The sequence below is a fragment of the Tenrec ecaudatus genome, chromosome 4 (assembly GCF_050624435.1).
Source record: "Tenrec ecaudatus isolate mTenEca1 chromosome 4, mTenEca1.hap1, whole genome shotgun sequence".
NCBI classification, from domain to species: Eukaryota; Metazoa; Chordata; class Mammalia; order Afrosoricida; family Tenrecidae; genus Tenrec; species Tenrec ecaudatus.
The window spans coordinates 67,208,244-67,233,306 of record NC_134533.1 but is presented as its reverse complement, the minus strand read 5'-3'; the positions used below and the strand labels follow the sequence as shown (position 1 = coordinate 67,233,306).

At 36.5% G+C, this 25,063-nt stretch overlaps 2 protein-coding genes across 2 annotated transcripts; both read left to right on the top strand.

The window, feature by feature from the left end:
* The first annotated feature begins 7,575 nt into the window (after nucleotides 1–7,575).
* On the top strand, nucleotides 7,576–8,526 carry LOC142446848 (olfactory receptor 52A5-like). Its single transcript, XM_075548582.1, has one exon. The coding sequence runs from the start codon at nucleotides 7,576–7,578 to the stop codon at nucleotides 8,524–8,526; it is 951 nt and encodes a 316-aa protein (XP_075404697.1).
* Nucleotides 8,527–13,450: 4,924 nt separating this feature from the next.
* LOC142445890 (olfactory receptor 52A4-like) lies at nucleotides 13,451–22,503 on the top strand. The gene is given in 3 exon segments (XM_075547761.1): nucleotides 13,451–13,532; nucleotides 21,579–22,373; nucleotides 22,376–22,503. Coding segments are annotated over 3 exon segments (1,005 nt in total).
* Nucleotides 22,504–25,063: the final 2,560 nt, after the last annotated feature.

Sequence of the window (25,063 nt, the reverse complement as noted above, 5' to 3'; positions counted from 1 at the left end):
AGGGAACCACTACTCCCATTACTGTTTCTGAGGGGTATATCTATCTTGGATTCCATGCATCGAAAAATCTGAATTGTGCCAATGTACATACGCAGGTTGAGCAAAATTAGTGAGGTTTCACTAAGGCCATCATGGGAGGAGGAAATTTTAAAGAACTAGAGGAGAGTTATGTGTTTTATCATTGCTCTACTGTACCCTGGATATATCGTACCTCTGTGTGCCCCTTCATGAGGGACTGTCTAATTGTCTTACAGGTGCCATTGGGTCTCCACTTTGCCTTTGCTCCTTCACATACATTTTATTGCTTGTTTTCTAACTTCTGATATCTATTCCCGTCAACACCTCATTAATCATACAGGTTGGTATGCTCCTTCCATGTGGGTTGTAGTACTTCCTTGCTAGATGGCCGCTTGTTTAACTTCAAGCCTTTAAGACCCAAGATGCTATATCTTTTCACAGCAGACATCATAAGCTTTCTTCACCACATATGCTTATGTCTTAAGCAATCTTGTCAAGAAGGTGAGTATCATACATTACCACATTATTAGAATAAACAATACTTGTACTGAAGTAGGATATAAATAGAGGCACAAGTGTCCATCTTCTTCATATATATACACACACAAACATAAATACATATATTTTAATATATATTTATGCCTATATATAATTTTTACTTCTTTGTTGTTCTTTTTATTTCTTTTTTATTTCCCCCATCCCCACTATCATGTTCACCCATCATTAACCTTTCAACAGTTCCTCATGGGTATGTCTCAATTGATCAAAAGTCACCACGGACCCTACACGTTCCTCTTGATCAAGTTTAGATCCCTTGCTATTCCCCTGGCCCTGGCATTGTGGCTCACCATTCCCCTCCCTCATCTCCTCCTTTCACATGACCTCTCCCACCTCTCACGCCCCCCATTGATCCCATTGCTGTCTCCTTGGTATTGCTTGTCCTGGTTATGTTATATAGATAGTGATAATACAAACTAACAAACAGATAAATACTTCCTCGTCTAACTGCTTAACTTTGTGAGCAGCCTGCAACCGGTTTAAATGAGGAACCAAGTACTGTCCCCAAATCAGAAGTCAAATTTTGGGATTCCTCCAAGACAATTGTTGCTATTCTTGAGCCTATTGCAGCCACTGTCTCCATCCACCTCATTGAGAGTCTTCCTCTTGTTATTCTTCATTCATAAGCTATTATGTTTTTCTAAGGCTGTATATAATTCTATGTAAGTTTAATAAAAACTGCTATATTAAAATTTTGAAGGTCTATTTTAGTTATTTTATTTGGGCTCATACAACTCTTATCACATTCCATACACATATCAATTTGTAAATAGCAATTTTGTACATTCATTTCCTTCATCATTCTCAAAACATTTGCTCTCTATTTCAACCATTGGCAACAGCTCCTCATTTTTCCCCTCTCCCGCATGAACCATTGATAATTTATAAATTATTATGTTGTCATATCTTACACTGTCTGATGTCTCCCTTCACCCACATTTCTGTTGTCCGTCCCCCAGGGAGGAGGTTATATGTAGTTCCTTGTAATTGGTTCCCCATTCTACCCCACCCACCCTCTACCCTCCCTGTATTGCTACTCAGACCACTGATCCTGAAGTGATAACTGTCCTGGATTCCCTGTGTTTCCACTTCTTCTCCGTACCAGTGTACATCCTCTGGTCTACCCAGATTTGTAAGGCAGAATTGGATCATGATTGGGAGAGGAGGGGGAGGAAGACCCTAGGAACTAGAGGAAGTTGTATGTTTCATCTTTGCTACACTGCATCTTGACTGGCTTGTCTACTTCCCATGATCCTTCTGTAAGGGAATGTCCAGTTCCTTACAGATGGGTTTTGACTCATCTCCAATCTGCACTCCCCCTCCTTCACAATGATTTGGTTTTCTAATAAGATAAATGATTTTGCTTTATCTTTTTAAGAAGTCCTGTGTCTGTTTAAAATGACAGTCTGTGGTATAATAGGTGTAAAATAAATTATTTTAAAGGAGTGTGAGAAAAAATGTGGAAAGTGTAATTTTTAACTCAGAACCAACGGCACAGGACAAAGGAGTCTGATTCATGCGTTCTTTTAGCTGCAATGATCATGGTCAAACTTTTTTTTTCTTGTATTATGCTGAATATAGGCAAATAATTTACTGTATATTGTAAATGAAAACTTTAAATACATTTTCTAATTATATCTGTTCCAAAAATTTCAGTTACATGCTAAGAGGGGGCAGTGGATATAGGCGTTGTGATTGATATTATAATTTTTGAAAATACATATCAGTATACCAGAAGCCCGAAAATGGTAGATGCTCTTTGGGGAGAGCTTGTTAAGATACAAGAATGATTTGTGTCACCCAAGATCATGTGGAAAAAGAGATAAGTTACAGATGATTGAGACCCTCGGATGCAGTCAGCCCTTTTATGGATAAATAAGAAACAGTTTTACTGAAATCAAGTTACACATGTGCTCCTTTTGTATTCTGTCAGCTTCTGTGTATCTGATCTATAAGAATATCTCATTATACCTTTATGAGCCCTGATGGCTTATTATTATGGTAAATCAATGTCAGTAATTTGTTCTGTGGTAAGGTGGGACACTGTAATCTCTGAGGTGTTTTAAGAAGGAAGCAAATTTTGAATTCTAGTTTGCTTATCACAGGTGGACCTAATGAGTATCAGGGAATGATGAAAATTAATCCCAGAAGAACGTCACAGACTCCAAAACACTCGTTTTTGATTGCCTGAAACATCCAAGAAAGGAAAATCACACTTTATGATGTATACCTACATTTGCATTGGTAATCCCTGGTAAATCTTTGAGATAAGGATTTTGCGCTTAATGTGAGAAAATATTTTATTGGTTCTCTGTTGTTTGGTTCATTGCTCTTGGTCTATCTCAACTCCAGATGACCTCACGATTGCAAAATAGAACTGTTTGAGGAAGGTTTTAAGATTCTAAACTTTAAAAACCTGATAACTCAGTCTGTCTTTCTTGGAGCCTATCAGACTCCAAACATATCAGCTAGAATTTGAACATTTGACCATTTGTACCCTGTAGATTTCATCAATAATTCATACTCCATGTAAGCCAATATGATATCAGGTGGCAAAAAAACAACAGAATCCTACAGTAGCTCCTACAGTAGTTCAACTTCAGGAAAGACTGTGTCTCATATTATTTTATGCCCCTGCAGAATAATTCTAGGACATGTAATAAAATCCTGGGTGATAAATATTAAAGGTAAGTTGAAAAATAATAAGACATTTAGAAAATGATATCCGAGTTAATAAATTAATGAAAAGATCATTTTTAAAAGGCTCAGAAATTTCACAAGCTTCAGCTAAAATGACTCAGAGGAAAAATAATTGTCTCATCAAATATATGGTTATATCTTAGAATGAAGAACACACATTTTTTATTAACAGCTGGCATTATTAACCAATTAATCCATCTCATGATCACTATATTATTGAAATGGATTATTTTATTTAGTTAAAAAATCATCCTGTAATGTATTTAGCTCTATCTTATTTTACCAGTATACTTGTAACCTTATTTTACTAATGAGGACATCGATGCCCATTGCAGTTTTATAACTGGTTTAAGAAAATACAAATCGTGACAATGGCAGTTCCAGAAATTCAACTCTGTCTGGCTTGAGACTTGTATCATGAACCAATAGAATCCATGACCGATGACTATCACTGGATCTTCCTGAGAAAAAAAGAGGAAGGCCATTGGGATTCCATGTAGAGTTTCCAGTCTGACATGTGCAGCTGCCTGTAAGGGGCAGACATTCACAGAATAACAGAGTTCTGTGTCACTAGAGTGTCTGAGACAGAGGCTGCATGATAAATATTACAGATGGTAAAAAGAGAAGAGACTTTAATTTTGCACATAGTGCACATTGGCTGCCCTTTAAAATCTGTAAGATAGTTATTATGAGAATCATAGTGGAGTTGCAGGCAGCTCTACTCCCTTAGATTTCATTGGTATAAAGAAGATGAAAATGTCCAGGCTACTTGTCATGACTCATTTATTTCAAAGTTTGAATAGAGTGTTCCTCCACCTTGTAAATATATATATGTGTGTGTCTCCACAATTTTCCCCCCTATTTGATATTTGTCACTCAGTTCTAAGATCCTCAGTCCAAGAAGAATCTGTCTCACATCTCAATTTCTTTCAGTCTAAGTCACTTCACCCACAGATTTGAGTCTTTGCGAATCCTCCAGTGTCGCCCCACAACCACCCATTGCTGTAGGCGCACTCCCTCCCCAGAGCACCTGGATAGGATTGCGGAGACTGTGACTCTTTTTAGGAGAGAAAGCTTCATCTTTCCCACCAAAGAAGCTATGGGTTTAACCCACAGCCCCAAGCAGACTCCTTGATATTGCTGTATTGTTTCATAAGATAGCCTTACACACATCTCAACAGCTTTCTAACAAGTTCCCTAAAATCTGGTCTTGATGTCCTTTACACCATCTACCTGATCACATTTGTTAATATATTTCCTTCCTTTGTAGACATTTGGTATGGCTTAAGTGATGCATTATAATTATAGACTCCGTGCCTTTGGCTGTATCCTCTTTCAGAGGGTGTTCTCTCCAGTACTAATGGTCTGGATGAGGATGCGATTAAGACCTGACTTTAGTAGAAGATGTGAACAAATCACACCCTTTATGTCCTGAGGGACTTCTTTAAGAATGCAAGAACAGAAGGTGTGGCTTTGGACTCCACCCTTTGTTTTCCTGAGATGGTGTATAAATGCTGTGTCAACCTTACAGTTCTGACACACCACCTGAAAAGCCACAATTCTATTTCCTGTTTGAACCTGATAGAAGCAAAGAGACCTGTGACTTTTGCATATTTTTGACTTTTGGCTCCAACCCTGCATTTTTTGCTTGGTTCTGTGTGACATTAGGATTTCAGACTGAACAGAAAACAACCTCGTGAGACACATCCGTAAAGCTTTGTGAGTGTCTGTGGGGCATTATACAAAATCCAGAGATATAAGGGAATTTTCTCTAGGAGGAGTAAGGGGTGGGATGTGGGCAGAATAGTATGTTGGAAGATTTGGACATTTGGGAAACTAATCTCCAATTGCTTGGGAATAATCTATATTAATTCCTGTAACACAAATTATTACCACACTCTTTCCACAAATTTGTGATTTTTTTGGCTTAGAAAAGCAACTTAATACACAGTTTCCTTTAATTTTCTTTCGTGGCTAGAGGGTTAACAGAATAGCACTTAGCCCTTTGTCACTAGGATTTTCCGCTACATAGAACGGCAAAATTGGGTTTCCAAGGCTGCAAATCTCTACAGAGCAAACAGCTACATCGTTCATTTGTGGAACATTTGATGACTTGGAATGACTGACCCATCAGTTAACAGATGAGTGCTTGAGCAATGTGCCACCAGGGCATGTCTCCTTTCACTAAAGGGACAACAACCCATGCATTCCTATCCAACTGAGTTTTCTGCCCCTATGAGGTGTCCTGTGGCATCGTGGGTCATGCATGGAGGAGCTCACTGAAAAGAAGGTGTTAGAATCCCCCAGCAATTGAGCAGGAGAATGGAAACACTGTCTTCTCCCTTAGAGATTAAAGTCTCAGAGACGCAAGGCAGTAATCTTACTCTCCAGGAACACGCTGAGTCAGAATTGGCTCACTGGCAGTGGGGTTGGGTTGTTTGATAGAGGCCACAAGATACAGGGGGCAGGAACCAACTACTGTTTAAAAGCCCATCATGACACACCTTCCTCGAGGTGACAATTTGAGATGATACAGATCCTTTGAACATCACAAGTTCGATGAGTACTACTGGCACCCAGTGAGCAGGGCCATAAACAAAATCAAACAAAAGCCTGCTATTGAATAGGTACCAAGCAATGCTGAGTAGTTTGTAAATCACAAATGATCTGTCTAGCCTCAAATGCCAATCATTTAGAAGATGAGAAAAATCTTTCCTCATATAATATCAGTTAGGTTTCCAGGAATTGAAGATGGAAAAATACTTGGAAGAAAAATATTGTTTTCTTCTCATCTTTTAGGCTGCAGTATAATTTAAAAGTGTATAAAGGAGAGTCTAAAATGGTCTGTTAGACTGAAGACATGGTTTTCTATTTATTATTCAGGTGGTTTCTTCCTGGAGTCCTGTCTGAGCTTTCATTTTCTGAGTATGTACCGACATGCCCCTATGGCGGGTCTGCTTGTGTGCTGTCCCTCACGTGTTCTCCAGGCATACGATTGCTCTGGATGCTGCAACACAGAGTGCAAGCCTCACAACTGTGAAAATGGAGCATCCGGCATAGGGTCTTTATGACTTTTAGCCCGAGGAAAGCATTCAGTTTAGCAAAATGTTATTCTAATGAAGTCACCTAGGTTGTTGATAATGTATGGATGCTATGCTATTGGAAGGTGGTAAGTCCTCAGGTAACTATCGTGTAATGTACAAATGCCACAGGTGCATATGAAATCTATTGGAGGAAATGCAAAGCACAACTGAGAGAAGTTTACTTATTCTTCTCTTCTGATTTTGATTCCATTGGATATTTTATCACATTCGATGAGTTCTTTATATATAGTCTAGGTTTATTGTAATTCTTAAAGCATATTAACTCTTTATAAAATTACTTATCCTAATTCTAAGTGGTAGATATTACAGATTAAAATTCTGGTTCCCCAAAGTATATATTACCTTTGCAAATCAGACATCTCAGTATTATATTATTAACTTCCATTTTTGACCTGATCTAACTATCCTGTGTTCTAAATCCTAACTTCTATCATATCAATAAGGCAGAATTAGAGGTAGTTTTTAGTCAGGTGGGATATAATATTTAAGAACAAGTTGTATCTCCAGTCATTCTCTTATAAGAAATGAAAGAGGCCAAACAATGGAGCAGATAATGAGGGAGCTCAGTACCTCAAGAAAGAAGATCAGTCTTGGGACTTGTGTTGAGAACTGCCTACCTCCCAGGGAATATTGATGTCAAGACACATGTAGATTCTCAAGAAATGCTAGGCCCACAGATGTTGAAAGTAGTCAAAGACATTTCCTCAAATCCAACAGAGAGAGAGGAAAGCTTTATTTTTGAGCTGACACACTGAGGTATATATTCTAAATTTTGAGAGAATAATTTTATATTTGTTAGAACAATAATTTCATGATATTTCTGTAATAGTTCTAGATAACTATGATAGGGAATAAAAATAATATAACTAATGCTTAAAGGGCATGAGATGAATAACATCTGCCAGGACAGTTATTATGGCAGAAAGGGGCCATCAAATAGATTTTATTTTGATCATTAAAAGTGCCTAAAGGTACAATATGAACCCAGACTTCTGGCTGCTCAATGTCATTTTGGAAAGAAAATAGAAAACTAGAAGAATCTTTGGGGAATAATGAATAATTTGCTCACAATCTAATTAAATTATTTGTGTCTAAAATAAATTATTTTCTTTTATTTTTTAACACCCTCAAGTCTTCACAGGGTCTAGTGAATGAAACAGCAATATCAAGATTTGATTCTACTGACCAAATCACCATGTTCACAATCAATGGCTCAGTCTTCATGCCCCCTGTGCTAACACTAATTGGAATCCCTGGCTTGGAGTCAGTACAGTGTTGGATTGGCATTCCATTTTCTGTCATGTACATCATTGCTGTGGTTGGGAATTCCATCATCATAGCTTTAATCAAATGTGAAAGCAGCCTCCATAAACCCATGTACATATTCTTGGCTATGTTGGGTGCCACAGATATGGGCCTTAGCACTTGCATTCTTCCCAAAATGCTGGGCATTTTCTGGTTTCATTTGCCAGAAATTTATTTTGAAGCCTGTCTGCTGCAAATGTGGCTTATTCATTCATTTCAGGCCATTGAATCTGGTATCCTACTTGCCATGGCCCTTGACCGTTACGTGGCCATTTGTGACCCATTGAGACATTCCACCATCTTCTCACAACAGCTACTGACTCAAATAGGAGTTGGCGTGGCACTCAGGGCTGCCGTTCTTGTAGCACCATCCATAGTGCTCATCAAATGTCGTCTCACGCTGTACAAAACGACAATTATCGCTCACTCTTACTGTGAGCATATGGCCCTTGTGAAGCTCGCCGTGGAAGATATCCGAGTCAATAAGGTTTATGGCTTATTTGTTGCCTTCAGCATCCTAGGCTTTGACATCATCTTCATCACCTTATCCTATGTTCAGATCTTCATCACTGTCTTTGAACTGCCCCAGAAGGAGGCAAGACTCAAAGCCTTCAACACATGCATTGCCCACATTTGTGTCTTCCTTCAGTTCTACCTTCTTGCGTTCTTTTCTTTCTTCACACATCGGTTTGGTTCGCACGTACCACCTTATGTTCATATTCTTTTGTCAAATCTTTACCTACTAGTTCCACCATTTCTCAACCCGATAGTGTATGGGATGAAGACAAGAGAAATCCGTGACCATGTCCTGAAAATGTTTTCTTCTAAAAGCACTTCTTGATCACCAGTGTGCCTTTAGGAAAAATAATTTTTTCTAAGGAATAATCTATTCATAGAGAAAAGGTATACCTTCCACAACTATGCACTTTGGGGAAAAATGATTTGAACTAAATCTCAGGTGCCTTTCATTCAAGGAGACATTGAAGATGTCATAATATACCCAATGCTCTTTCTTGTATAAGCTAATCACGAATAGAAGTCCTCTATGATAGAATTCACTACCATATTGTTCTCATTTTGGCCTGTCCCTATATACCAGTAGTTACTTATCACTTAGTTCTATATTGAAAAGAAAACTGTAACACAGAAGTAGCATATTCGTAGAAGTAAAGTAACATATTCATAGAAGTAGCATAATGTAGAAGCAACATATTCAGCAGAAAATAGAAAAAAGATGAGAATTTATGATTTCATTTTATTAATTTATTGAAACTGTTTAATAAAAATATCACAATTACTGCAACAATGTTTTCTACTTTTCTTCATATATAATTAATGTAAACATCAGTAAAATAAGTTTTATAAAGGTAATATTAATATAACAATTTCCAGGTGAATAAAATAATCATTACTACCTTTCAAAACTAGAAGTTACTGCATAGTGCAAACAGTTAAGCACTGGGTACTAAAAAAAAAACGGAAATTCAAACCCATGCAGAAGCACCCCAGAACAAAGGCATGGAAATTTACTTCTGAAAAGCCACATACTTGAAAAGCCTATTGGACGTGGTTTCACTCTGACACACACAAAGGGTGTTACCATGAGTTTAAAGTTGATTCAAAGACTACTGGTATCTGGTTTGAGTACCAGAAAGCATATAAGTTTACTATTATTTCTGAAACTCCTGGCTTCTCCGGAGATAATTACTATATCATTTCCTTGAATTTCACCGTGTAACCTTGCTAACCTTGCATCAGTAAACTTAGTAGATTGTTCGGTTTATGAATTTATATAATTGGTTCCATGCAACTTAAGTTTGTTTTCTTTCTATTTAGTTATATTAGTGATGTAAGTTTATTCATTGTTAATGATTAATAATGTGCCATGGTACAGATATACATTTAATATTTATGTAATCAACCACAGTTTGTTTACTTTATGTATTGTTCTCTGGCAGTCTATGCAATTATGTCAAACCATGTCTTAATACCAGTATTATCCTCACTTGATGAGAAAATAAACTGCATTCTATCAGTAAATTTATGTGACTTAGTTAGCTTTATGTTGTCATATCTATATAACTAAATAGTATATGTCATATCCATATAACTAAATAGTATTAAAAACAGTTACCAGCATTCCATACCATATAATTTTCTTACATAATGATGTCAGGACTAGACTTCATTGAGACGCTGATTACATGAGTATCAGAATAGAAAAATATTATATAGACTTTTCAATAACTGATTTTTAAAAATTAATTTTTGAGAATTCTTGTAATATTTTGGACACCAGTTGAGTGTGTTACAGATTTTCCCTACTCAGCTTCTAATTTTTTCAGTAATATCGACATCATCACAAGTACACTCTTAATAAAATGAAAAAGCAATCCATAGACTACGAAATCAGGCATAAGGAAAATATCAGTCAAATTACACGACTTGAATTTAAATTTTCTATATATTTATATACTCGTAATTGTGTATATTCACCTACATATTTATATCTACATATGCTGTAGATATTCATATAGGTGTAATATATATATATATATTTATATTAATATCCAATTTCCTACATATAAAATTTATATATGTGTTTAAAAATACAATAATAAAATTAAAAATTTATAAAAATATAGCTCAAGTTAAAAACTCAATAATAAACTTAAAATTAAAAATTAAGCTCATTGTTATTGCATTAAGGCCAACCCCCTTTATTTCCTGTAGAAGTGAGTGATCTATGTGTTATAATTTTTAAAGGTGCTCATCACAAGATTATTTTGTTCCATATTTTGACAGGTGAGCTTGAATTACTGATGTTATGATTTCTCTTCTGGGTGTAAATCATTTTTATCAGCCAGTGACCTTAAAATTTCAACAACCAAGTGAAAATGAGCAAAATTATTGATCAGATATTTTATGAAAGATAAATTACTAAGACACCCAACAAGAACAAATACATTATTTTGGTGAATGAAACAATCTGAATACCTCATACATATTTTATGACTCCATTTATGTGATGTTTTACAACAGGAAAATCTCGTCTATAATGGAGGAAATGTCGATTTTCCACTAGAGAGTGATAAGTAGCAGACATTGACTGAAAACACCCCTGAAGGAAAAACTTTGTGGAGTAGTGGGAATGTTCTGTATCTTCATAGAATTCTAGGGGACATAGCTGCATTGCACATCAAAGTAGAAGATCAAGATTGACACATTTCACAGCTATAAATCATTCTTCAGAATCAATGCGTACACTCCAATTTGGAATCCCAGATATTATATTTGATTTTCCCAATTAGGTTAGTTAGCATCTGGGACTGGCCTAGTTATTTCTAGGTCAGCCTCAAATTATTTCTTCCAGTTCATGCTTGTTGATGTCTGAGCTCATTTTTCAGATAGTTTTTCAATAATCAGTTTTCCTTAAGAAAATGATGAGGTTTGACACACGGCAACAATTTCAATAATGCTCATTCACTACAGCAAACTTATGTCTGTAGAGTGAAGCCATGCAACAAAAAACAAAGAAAATAGGAAATGCTGTTGGTCTAAAGATGCCAATTATTGGGTGAGGTAGTTTATTGTGAAAACCTACTCAATAAACACATGTGGGGTTAATTGAAGGGTGGAGGGATAAATGGCTCCGTGAGCCTCGGTTTTCTAGTTCTCGGGTCTCCTGCTTTCTGATGGTCAGACCAGGTTGCAGCTGCCTGAGCCGTTTCCCTGCTTCAGCTTTCGAGGTTCACTTCCTGCAAGACATCCCCAAGGAGAAGCCACATGGACATACCATGATGCAACCCTGGGTGCTGAAGCAGCCGTGTGGAGACTCTGTCAGAGCTGAGATGCTTATAAGTTCACTGATTCGGCTTTCCTCCTGCAGTCAGCAACATAGTGTGTGTTTTGTGAGATGGGGGAGGACTTTGTGGACTGTTGTCAGACATAGGGATTAATGTTTTACTTGTGGGCTTGCGCAGCACTGGGTTGGGATGTTTTCTTGATGTGCACTTAACCTTTATATAAAACTTTTTCATATATATATATATATGAATTTCTGTGGATTTGTTTCTCTAACGTTCCCATACTAACACATTGGTCAACCTCAAAAACAAGAGATTTGAACCAAAATAAATTTTCTTCAGAATTTATTACCTTCAGATAACTGTCAACTGCTTCTTCTTAACCTGGACTGTTTCAGCTTTAAACCCAAAGCAGTCTTTCAGTCCCTTTAATCTGGAACATGTGTGTTTAAGGTAACATCCAGTTTACTTAGTGGGGTTTCCAAATGGAATCTTTCTGATGTGACTTATGAAAATTGGTATACTCTTAGAAAAGCCAAAATCTCAAACCAAAGCGGTCTATAGTATGAGGGTTAGGTTGCAAAGGTTGGAATATAAATTATGTCAAAAATACATGCTAAGCCTTCTACTATAAAGTGGCTTCTCCCATGGAGCATCTATGTGAGGGATATTAAGCATTTTCCCCAGAGTGGCTGCCCTTTCCTTCTTACCAAACCACATTCTCTGAGATTGACAAGTCCCTCCCATTGTGGATTCAGTCACTTAAGTTTCCAATATGTATAACTGAACAGTCTATGTGTTTTAGTCTAAAAATCTCTCATATAAATTTATATATTTATAAGCTCTCATATATATTATTTATATAAAGGAATATATATATATATATATATTCCTCCCTCACTAGTATTTAAAATTCTATACCATTGGCTAGATTAATTATATTATTATTAGAATCATCAAATACATTATGGAGATTACTTATATATTTCTGAAGAATTTGGACAAATTGACTTTAAAGTGGACCAAGGATAAATTTCAGTATTAGGTTTACATATGAATTTGGAATATGTAACCATAGGCCCTACTCTAAGAACAAGTCATTCTTATGATGTAGCTCTGCTTGATACTCTCCCTCATAAAGTGATTGTTGAAGATATGGGTGTTGTTGGAAACCAGATGGGCCTGCTTATCAGAAAGAATAGGGTCTACATTCCTAACGTCTTGTCTTAAAGGAAGCAACCATCTAAAGCAGATGTTAGCTAAGTTCATATAGAAGGCAATGCACCAGCCAGTGTGATCTACCACTTGTCAATGATAAAATTCATTGTCCATTAATTATTCTCAAAATATGGTTTTTTGTTTTTCATTTTAATCATAGCCTTTTGCATTTTAATAATGAATCCATGATCAAAAAAGAAGTGTATTCGAGGCAACATTCTGAGTGTTCAGCTTTTAGAAATTCATTTAAAGATTTCTCGTGTCGATTAAATCTCCCTTGAATTCCCTTTGACCAAAGATGTGAGAATTGTGTGCTCCAACAGAACCTATCCCCTTGAAAATCCCAGGGAGAGGAAATCGCCCTTACTGGTTTACCTGGGTGTGTTCTTGATGGATATCACTAATAGTGGGGAGGGGGTGTGGAGGTGTCTGGAAATCACAAACATGCATATCTGCAAAAATTATTCCAATTAATCCTCACATATTTGTCATTCAAGAAGGTGTATAATGAATAATTAATTATGCAACACTAAGAGCAATAACAAATTGTATACATTGTTGAGACATAAAATGATATTACTCTTAAAAAAGCAACCTCCATAATTGATTAAAGAGATAAAGAAACTTTTTAATGATAATATCTCAAAGTATTAATATATTCTTTCATTTTTAAGTTATGTCTTTAAACATAGAACACTTTCTGTAGTATCCTTTAGCTCTAAATATTATAGATAATCGAGGATGGGGGTGAATGACTTTAGGGAATTTCACAGGACCATGTGTGACATCAATATTCTCAAGCTGCTCAATATCTGTTATTCTGGTACATCCCACTTTTTAAGATCTATTTTTTTATTTTATAGAAGACCTTGGTGAAGTAGTGATTACTAGTTGGGGTAATAACTGCAAGGTCAGCAGTTTGAAACCACCAGCTGCTCCCAGGAAGAAAAACAAGGTTTCTCCTCTCCTAAAGAGTTACTTCTCCGAAACTCACAGGGTTATTTCTACTCTGTCCTACTCGGTTGCTATGAGAACAGGGGGTCCCTTCTGTATTTTGATGATTTTCAAAAATTAATTTGCCTGTGTTTCAAGTTTATCCTAAAATACTTATTGATGTACAAATATAAAATCAGAAATACCAACATTAGCCACAAAGCCATTATGTGATGCAAACAACTATATGGTGCAAAGTATTGGATAATTTGCATCAGAAAGAATGTAAGAATTAAATGGAGATTGAAAAGAAAAAAATTACAAAAACTTTTTTTATAGAAAGCACAAATGGTTACCAAATATTAATTGAGAAAATAATCAAACTGCAACTTTACTTTTGGGAATTAAGTATTATAGTTGAAAACCGTCTGGACAGAAATATTGACTTGCAATTAGAAACTACCTACTTTACATATCAGGGGTGCAGTCATTTTTGTCTTATGCAGCTTTTTGTTATCAACACCTTCGGAGGACTTTGTTATCTGAATGCTGAAGTGTGATCCATGTTGAGAGCTACAGTGTTTAAGATAAAAGTCCTTACCACTTTCAGTGAGCAAGGTTGTGTCATTTGCATACCAGAATCAAGAGTCTCCGCTATCCATAATGTGTTCTTCTGACGGTAGAGTTTGAGATACATATGCTTAGTATATAGATTGGGAAAATGTGGGGGAAAGGAAACAGTCAAGACACGCACCTTTCCTGATTTTAAATCAGGCATTATCTTCATATTTTGTTTGAATGGCTGACTCATTCTACATACCGGTTGCACATGTGTACAGCTAAGTGTTATAAAATACGTATTCTTCTCAAATTTAACTTTAATTTGTTATAATCCCACCATTACAATGCTTCTGACTAGTCAATATAAGACAGGTAGACATTTTCTATTACTCTCTGCTTTCAGTCAAGATTCATCTGACATGAGCAATGATATCCCTTATACCATTTCCTCTTCAAAATCGGGACTGGATGTCTGGCAGCCCCTTGACGTATTGCTGCAACAATTTTTAAATAATCTATAGCAAAATTTTACTTGCTTTTGATACTAGTGGTAGTATTTAATACATTCTACATTTTATTGCTTGGATCACTTCTCTTGGGAATAGTCACAAATATGGATCTCTTCCAATTGTGCCATCAAGCGGCTTTCTTCCAAATTTCTGGCATAGAGGAGAAAGCACTTCTAATCCTTTATCCATTTATTGAAACTCTCAACTGGTTCTTCCAATTACTCAAACATTATTTATTGCCAGTACTATAGCTTGAAATTCTTCCTACACTATGATTCATTCTCAAACATTGTCCACCTTCTGAAATGGTTGAAAAAGGACTGACTTATCTTGGTGTGGTGACTCTAGATATTCCTGTCATTTTTATTTTCTGGATGCTTTCGGCATCCTTCAACATCTTCCTCATAAGTCCTTAGATATGTCAACTTACAGCTTGAATTTCTTTTTCAACTTGTTGAGCAAGCTCTTCCCTAACACCTGTGCTAATTAAAAAGATCATGATGAATACAAGTCAAACTGTTCGTGAAGTTGTCAATTATTTTATTTTATTTGGATGCACAAGCAATGTACATGAATGTGGCAGTCAAGAAATCAAAGGGTTTAATTATGTTGGTAAAATCTGCCAAAGGCCTATTAAAAGTGTTAAAGGGCAACTGGGTCACTTTGAGGTCTAAGACACAGTTAATCAAATCCTTGGTGTTTTCCATTGCCCAAACTTGGGCAAAATCTAGATAATGAATAAAGAAAATGGAAAAAATAGAATTAATGCATTTAAACTATAATGTTGGAGAACAACATTGAATATATCAGAGACTTCATGAAGAACAAACAAATCTGGTGTAAGAGAGGAACACTAGAATGTTTTTGAGCCTGAGGATGGCAAAACTTTTTATGGCATATTTTAAATATGCTATCGAGAGGGACCTGCTCTTAGAGAAGGACATCATCTTTAGTAAAATACGGATGTCATAATATCAAATAATTAAAATATTCAAATTATTATATGATGGCAATACAAAAATAAATAACAGAATTAAAATGATCATGTCTGAAAGTTCCAGTATAATAATCTGAGAATTTAGTAGGTGCCATGACAAAGCGCCTGCAACTTGTGTGACCCAAATGAAGCTTGAACCAAAGCACTCTTTTTGAGTTTTGCGGGGCACACACACACCACTTCCACCACCACCACCTCCACCACCACCACCAACACCACCATCACTATCACCACTACCACCACCTCCACCACCACCACCATCACCACCACCTCCACCACCACCACCACCACTATCACCACTACCACCGCCTCCACCACCACCACCACCACCACCTCCACCACTTCCACCACCATCATCACCACCACCTCCACCACCACCACCACACCACCACCATCTCCAGTCAAGAAAGTCTGTCTCTGAGCAAATATTACTGGTTCCAAGAAGTAAGTGCTAAAATCATCCATATGCAGAATCCTGCACCATATAAAAAAAGGTTGGAGTGGAAAATGACCAAGAGAAGAGTAATAGAGATATATGTGCATTATACTAGTGAAACTTATAAAAATATGAAATCAAAGAGCTAGTGAAAGAGAAAATAACATTAAGTGAAAATGCTAAGTATTATTTTGCTGACGGGGAGGATAAAGGTTCTCCTAGAGATAAAGTATAAGCATGCCTCTCTTTGTCATTTTTAGGGGTGTCGATTAGGAGTCCTCAAGTTGGTTTCCACTCATGGTGATCCTATAAACAACAAACAAAACCCTGCCTGGTCCTGCGCCATCCTCACAATCGTTTTAATGTTTGAGTCCACTTTGCAGCCACTGTGTCAATCCATCTTGTCAAGGGTCTTCCTCTTTGGGGCCATCGTCTACTTTACTAAGCATGATATTCTTTTCCAGGAACTGATCTCTCTCAAAGCATATCCAAAGTATGTGAGACAAATCTGTGCTCCTTGCTTTTAAGGAGCATTCTGACCATACATCTTCCACAACAGATTTTTTTGGGGGGGTGGGGGGGGAGTCGATGATAATTCCTTATTCTTTGCCAGCACCATGATTTCATGCTCTTATTGTTCTTTGGTCTTTATTTTTCAATGTCAAACTTTCACATGCATAGGAGGCGATTGAAAATATGATGGTTTCTTAGTCCTTAAGGTAGCATCCTTGCTCCACAGAACGTTAAAGGCAGTCACCAAATACAATATACCCTTTGATCTCTTGACTGCTGATTCCATGAGAATTGATTGGTCATCCAAGCAAAACAAGTTCTTTGACCGTGTCAACCCTTTCTCCCTTTCATTTGACAGGTCCAGTGATGAGGGTTTGGGTTTTCTTTATATTGAGCTATAATGCATAGGGAAGGCTGCAACCCTTCATGTTCATCAGCAGATGTTTCATGTCCTCACTATCAGCATTTCGCAGGTCGTTAATAAGTCTTCCACCCATTCTGATGCTACGTTCTTCTTCTTCTAATTCAGATTGTCTGATCATTGCACAACATACCGCTTGAATAAGTCTGCTGAGAGCTACAACCCTGACACACTTTTGTCTTGATTTTTGCAGTATTTTCTTGCTCTATTTGTATAACTGCTTCTTGATCCATGAACAGGTTATTATCTTTAACATATACTTGAGCAAGGTAAGTCCCGACATTTTCTATGGAACCACTCCTATTGAGGTCAAAGAGCAATGGAGATGTTTACACTTGTTCTAGGCTGCACTCCATGATGAACACCATCTAAGAAGAAATACATTGGACTCACTAAGAACAAGGAAAGCTTTGTCCTTATAAGTCTTAGTTAAGAGCCTTCATTTTTAGAATGCTCTTCCTCAAAATGAATGCTGATGCTATAAATGACAGAAATGCATTCTTCAAAATGTTTTATTATGGCATTAATGAGATTTGAATTAATCTTTATGTGTTTTTGTAATGCAGGGAATTATTTAATATTGTTCTTCTAGCTATAGGCTTTGTTACTCCCATCAAATGAGTTTGTTTTCCAGATGGGTCTGGGTAAAATTAACTGTGTACAATTGGCTATCTAGAAGTAGAAATAGAGACAACATTTCCAGCAAGAGTGGAAGCAGAAGTGAAGTGAGTCTTTTGGACCTTGAGATAACAGTTTATTCAGCCGCTTGATCCAGGAGACAACTGTGCTACAAAGGGATGGCAAAGGAGGAACAGCTGTTCACTGGGCAAGTAAAGTAGAGCATTTCTGAGCAAGAAGCTGTCTTGTGCAGTGGTATGCCTCTGGGACCTCAATGGAGGGCTGAGATGCTGACCATGAAAAAGAGTACCTTTGACTTGAGATTTATAGTTGCTTGGAGTTGCCTCAAGGCAGAGGCTAGACAAAAAGCTAAGAGTTAGAGAGAGTGGCCTGCCTGCCAGCATAGCGGAGGCAACATTATCCTGACCGAACAACTCTGTCCTGGGCATTGCTTCCCTGAACTGTGTAACCTGTTAAAGTACTCCACAAAACCCATAACCATGAGTTCTGCCTGTGAATTCTGTGTGACCATTGCCGTGACTTGAAAAATGCAACTGAAAAGTAGAGAGTGCTGTGGAGGAGCAGGTAGTGCTGGAACAGGTAAAGAAGGTTGGAGGCTGGGGGCAGGTCTAACCTTCTCCTCATAAGAATTGGTCTTGGGCAGCTGATGCTGATGATGTTTATTCCTCTTGGTGGAACTGCGGTAGGTAAGTGCCTTCCCCCGTCTCTAATAATCATAAAGATAACTAACATGCAATAGGAAGTTTAAAATTATAAAAGTAGCATAAATATAATTTCCTAAATAATCAGTAAAACTATTCAAGTTAGTTTGCCCAAAGTATAAAGATTATGAATTAATCCTATTTGTAGATGATAAAATTTTAAATGAACAAATAAAAGCCCCAAACCTGTGTATTTTCATTAGAATCTATATTAAATATATTAAGGCGTAGGAAAACTTAGGTTAAACTACAAATTAAATGTTATTAATACTAAAGAAATCCTTAAGATTAAGGACTTGTTGAAAATGTCTATCACTACCTTTTTATAGGAAGGAATAATCCCTTTCGTTCCCTCTCTTTATATAATGTTTTTATTGATTTTTAATTGGGAGTAATACATATACCATATCATTGCATAGTTGAATCACATCAAGCAGTATTTCAAAATTGCTATCACAATCAGTTTCCAAACCTTCATTCCTTCTTGAACTCCTTGACCAGCCCTATTACCCACCCCATACTACCACCATTCGACCCCGCCCTGAGACCCATATTCCACTTGCTGTCCCTATGGGTTCATCAATCCTGTCTTTCACATACCAAAAGAGATAAAACCTACTATTTCTAAGTGGGTAATACATCAACTCTGATTAGCTCATTTCCTTTCCCCTCATAGTTTTTGAAGCTTACTATTGCCCTGACCTTTTACCCTCTTCCAACTTTTAACACGCTGTCTCCTTTTCATCACAGAAGTGCCATCTAAAAGTTATTTGGGGTCTTCAGGGATGGCCAAGAGTAACATAAGAAAGGGGAATTATATATGTGACTTCCCTTTCCTGAAACAGCCTGAAATAATGCTTTAAAATTTTTCAGGCATTAGCTAGAGCCCGGTTCTACACATCCCCCGGTGCCCCTTGCTGTGGGGTTTACTGTTATGGTGTGAGAAGGAAAGGGATTCTAATCTCTGGTGCCCTGAGAGACACTATTTCTTTATTTGACTGAGAGAACATTCTTCAATATTGGCCAAACTAGGAGAGGAATCAAGTCCCATGACAATTGATGAACAATATAATCTTGAGAAAAGGTGACTGATCCTCTGTTCACAGCGTACATGTCTGCAGCTGGGAGTAGTCTCTCAGGATTTTCCAGAGCTGATGAAATTCTGATAAAAAGGGGAAATTATGGACAAAACACGAACCAGCAAAGAGAATGAAATTCCCTTCCACCTGTGAAACACACAACTGCTGCTTCTCAATTCTGAGTGAGTGCAGACTTTGAAATAGGACCCAAATCAGGTGCAGGTGAAATGATAAATTTTGCAGTGAAAGCACATGTAAAGCTCATACGATTAGACATAGAAAAACTCAAAATCATAAACATAAGAGAACTAATTTTTTTTTGTGGAGTCTGCTATGAAATTCTCGGGATGTTAATTCAGGAGCAGATGTGATGGACCAGACAGTCTGCCTGGGAAGCCTCCCTGGTGAAAGGCAGTTACTTCGTTGTCAGGAGAAAGAAAAGGATAAAAAAGTGCGAGAACCTTCAATCCTTGTGCTTTTAAATCTGAAAATATGGGAGAGGACCCTAAGTATTTGTAGAAAAATTCAACTATCTTTAATTCTGTTCTTCTGAGACCTTCGTGAAGCTCTATCGCATGGTCAGAAAGGAGAAGCATTGCTTGACAGGAAGCTTTAGCTCAATTTAATTGAGGTCCTTCTGGAGATGAAAATGAATAGAGGTGTAGGCATGGAAAATCTATAGGACTACTTATAGCAGATGTCAGGAGTTACAGTACAATATTGTGTTTAAGGAGAAGGATTTGGTTGAAACATCTCCAAAGTTTTCAGTTTTGAAATTCATAGGAATTCAGGTCATTGGGAGTGAGAAATCCTAGTGTAATGTTGTGGATGATGATTTGTGGAGAATATTTTAGATATAGTTAAAACAAAACCACATAAGGGTCCTATAGGTATGCTTGAGTTAGATGTAAATAATTAATCAATTAGGTAATCATCTATGTTTTAATATTTTAAAAGTAAGTTTTCACTGATACATACTTTAATGAAACCTGCCAATTAATTTTATCTTTATGCTAGTACATAGGTCTACTAGAAAGTACTAAATATTTGTATCACAATTAAAATATGATTTGGAACTATTTCCTAGAGGAATCCCAGTCTTCATATCTTTTGTGTCGCTTTTCCCATAAGCCATGAATTTATAACTTCCTACTTTTCTTCTACCGTAGGTAGAGTTGATATCTAGATAAAGATTCTCCATTGAGACAGATTTCCAATGGGGATTCACACTTCCCAAACCATTCACCTATCCTTAACCTCTACAAAGGTATCATGGAGCACTATCGTTTTCACTGTTCTGGAAGAAACAGATCAGTTCTCCTCTTCTGAAAGATGTATAATTGAGTTCACTTAACTTTAACAACTACCGAAAATATCTTAGCTCTGTTCTGGCACTCCATCTTTATAGAAAAAGACATGTCTGAGGACCTTGAATATAAAGACAGTCATTGAAGCCCATGTCTCTTGATTCTGACCTACTTGGGTAGGACACCAGAATTATATACAACTCAATACTTATGAAAATGTGGTATAGCTATGTGGCATGAACATTCTTTGTGAGGAGAGGGGGTTTTCATGGGAGTCACAGCCCTGGAAACAGGCATTCTACTAACTAACTTACATCAGTGAAGTGCTGATTTATGGTCCGTTGAAATTACTAGAAAGGTGGGGATAAAAGCATGGGGGAGTTTAAAATTAAAGCTCTATCTCTTAAGTCTGGTTCTTGAATAATATTTTTCCTTCATTTCCATGAACAGGTTAGAAACAGAAAGAAAGTGGAACGAGAGAGTAAAGAGAACACCACTAAACACGCTGATCACATTGATATCATCAAAGAGATCTTTTCCAATATTATTTTTACATAACTTAAATTACTAAGTGTATGTAGGTAACCTTGCCAAAGTAAACACTAGTGAAACTTTAAGTAGTCTCCATAATTATATGATCTCATTCATTAAAACAATGAAGAAATATTGATGTTTATTCTGCTAATTCTGTTCTCAAATTAACTTTGTGATTCAGTCAGAATAGGATATACACCATCACAGAGTATCATATATTTTACACATTTTCCCTAAAGAAGATCCCTGGATTGCCATGCCTATTCCCAATGACACTGCAATTATGGCACCTATACTGACATTTGTAGGAATACCTGGCCTAGAATCTGTGCAGTGTTGGATTGGGATTCCATTCTGTGCTATGTATCTCATTGCTTTGATTGGAAATACTCTACTTGTGATCATCATCAAATCTGAACGCACCCTCCATGAGCCCATGTACATCTTCTTGGCCATGCTAGGTGCCACAGACATTGCTCTGAGCACCAGTCTTGTACCCAAGATGCTTGGAATTTTCTGGTTTCATTTGCCAGATATCTATTTTGATGCATGTCTCCTTCAGATGTGGCTCATCCACACATTTCAGGGCATTGAATCAGGTGTCTTGCTGGCCATGGCTCTCGACCGCTATGTGGCTATCTGTCACCCCCTTAGACATGCTACCATATTCACTCCTCTATTCGTGACGCATATTGGAATTGGGATGACATTGCAGCCTGCCATCCTCGTAATCCCATGCCTTCTGCTCATAAAGTGTCGCCTGAAGCTATACCTAACCAAAATAATATCCCATACTTACTGTGAACGCATGGCTGTTTTGAAGCTTGCCACTGAAGATATTTTTATCAATAAGTTCTATGGTCTCTTTGGTGCTTTCATTGTTGGTGGGTTTGACTTCATTTCAATCACCCTTTCCTATATCCAGATATTTGTCACGGTTGCTCACCTGCCCCAAAGAAAGGCTCGTCTTAAGGCATTCAATACATGTATTCCCCACATGTGTGTCTTCTCCCAGTTCTACCTCCTTGCTTTCTTCTCTTTTTTTACTCACAGATCTGGATCTCATATCCCATCACACATACATATTACTTTATCCATCCTTTATCTACTAGTTCCACCTTTCTTCAACCCTTTGGTCTATGGGGTGAAGACCAAGCAGATTAGAGATCAGGTAACAAAAATGTTCTGTTCCAAAGTCCAGGTTTGACATTTCATTGAAATTGTCCCATCTATGATTTAAATGGCTCATCTAGTGACCCTATGTGATCTGACTCTCCCATCAGTATTGGTGGGTATAACTATGATATTAAATATTAAATGAATCAAAGCATTTTAAGGAATTCTAAAGGCTATTGACTTCTGAATGATAAAAACAGTGATACCTGTTAAATTTTACTGACATGTAAGCAGTAATAAGATTCTAAACAATGGTTTTCTAAATTTACGTTTTATGTTATTCCTGCATTATAAAACAATAACCAAAAGAAAGGTTTGTACGTCTCAAAAAATACTAAGTAGATATTTTACAGGCTGGGGTCATTGCTATATTGCTTTCCTAATGATTTTTCTTTTAATTTGAAGAAAATTAATATTATTTGCCTTAAGTTTCTTGAATAAACTTCATTTGTAAGACTCTCATATTTGAGGACAAGTACACTAGTTATTGCCAAAATACTTTTGGGGGCCAAAAATATTCTATAGAAAATACAGATATAAACTTGCTATGGAAAGTCTTTGAGAATGCATTTCTTCTCGGGCACTGTGGAGGATGTATGACTTCTGAAGTCAAACAAAGCTGTTCTCAAAACTTTATTTTACCTCCTGGATATGCTGTGCCTTTGGAAAACAGTTTATGGACAAAATTCAGTGTTCTCTACTCTGAAGTATGGATAAAATAAAATAAGCCTTATAAGGAAACAGAATTAGTGTTTACTGTAAATCATTGTCAAAGATTTGTATAATTTTTCCCATTGGACTTCATGACTTACAGTAATTCAATATGGATAAAATATTATCACTGCCATTATCCCTATAGTTGTTCCCATCATGAAAATCACCATGCTTGAGGAAAAGTTTGATATAAATATTAGGCCTCTACTTTTATATCGTTTACTAATGTCACCATTGGATATTTCACAAAAAATATAAATTGAAGATTTTTTTTACTGACATATTCTTTGGCAAATTTTATAAAAAGGTATTTCATGTTCAATTAGAAGTAGTTTAAATTCTGTAGTATTAACAGATGCAGTGAAATATATATCTTTATTTCCATGTTTGTGTATTTCTTCATTTGTGTGAGTATTGTCCATTTTTATTGTACTTTCTATTGGAATATTTTATTTATTGTCATACTACATGCGATTATATTTGTAGTTACAGAATAAATAAACGTTATATTATTTTCTAGTATATCACAAAAAGCATTTACCTAGGGTTATATATAATATTACCCTACAAAAAATCAAAGTTCATAAATAATTTAGTACTGGAACAGTGAGCTTTAAAACCACAAAATGCATCATAATTTCTCTAGGAATATCTCTGGTATACCTGATACTTCTCACAATTTTTGCATTTCATGTATAAAGACAACATGTGTAAAGCTGGTATTATTGTTTTCCAAGTAAATATTTGGGAAAATTTACCTATTTGGCCTAGGGTAGAAAGAAGTACATATAATATAAACTTTTTTTTAAAATTTACTTTACTAATTCAACTTTAGGCAAGTTTTGACATAGGGTATATTTAAGCTTTTAGGTTAAATTTATTACTTGGATGTGATTTATCATAAATAAACTGGGGTTTAAATGTGAACATACACTAGGCAGGGAAAAAAGAGTAAGCCAAAATACTTTACTATAAAGTCATAGAAAGCTTTATTAAACAAACATCAAAATATATAGCAATTGCTCCATCTAGGTGTGTACTCTCCTGAAATAAGGATTTCTAGCTCTTACCCTTCTTGAAGAATTCCATACTCTTCAATTTATACCATTTCCAAATGACATTTTGACATTCTTATGGATTCAAGTCTTGTTCCTTTTAAACGTTGATTATGGGGAGCAAAAATATATCCAACAGGGCAAGATTGGGCCTGTTGTGTGGATAGGCTAATTCTTCCTAATGAAATTATTATAGGTCCGAACTTAGTACCTTGGAAGAATGAGCAGAAGCACTGTCATGAAGAAATAAGAAAATTCTCAGAGTATTATTCCTGGCTTTTTGCTCACCAATGCAGTTCTCAATTTAAAACAAAAAGAGAAAGCCTGCTTCTTCTTAAGACGTTCCCATGGTTGTCCTAATAAAAAATCTACCTGAACGGTCCGAAGGAATTTTAAAAGGAGATACCTAACTTTCTAAATGGACCACTCTGCCTTAAATTCCACTGGCCTGAAAGAGGCCCACAGAACCCACTGTTTGATTGGATCTTGCTCTCTGGAATTGATGGGTCAATTGGATGGGAGTTTACTGCTAGCGGGGGTTAAAGGCAGTTTGAAACAAAATGGAGTTCCTCCCTCCTGTGAAAGTGGCTTACTACAGTAGTATGCATCAGTACTTCATGTCTTTTCAGAGTTCCATTGGATGGATAAACTGGGGTCGTCTCTTGCTTCTAATTGAATTGTGATTAATCTAAACTTCTCCACCATCTCTCTTCGGTCTGCACTTGAAAAAGGATTCCAAATGGTCAGAAAGAGCATCAGACAAATAGAGGGAATTCCAA

Excerpts from the sequence above, each read along its gene's own strand:
- LOC142446848 (XM_075548582.1), top strand. The coding sequence starts at position 7,576 with ATGTTCACAATCAATGGCTCAGTCTTCATGCCCCCTGTGCTAACACTA.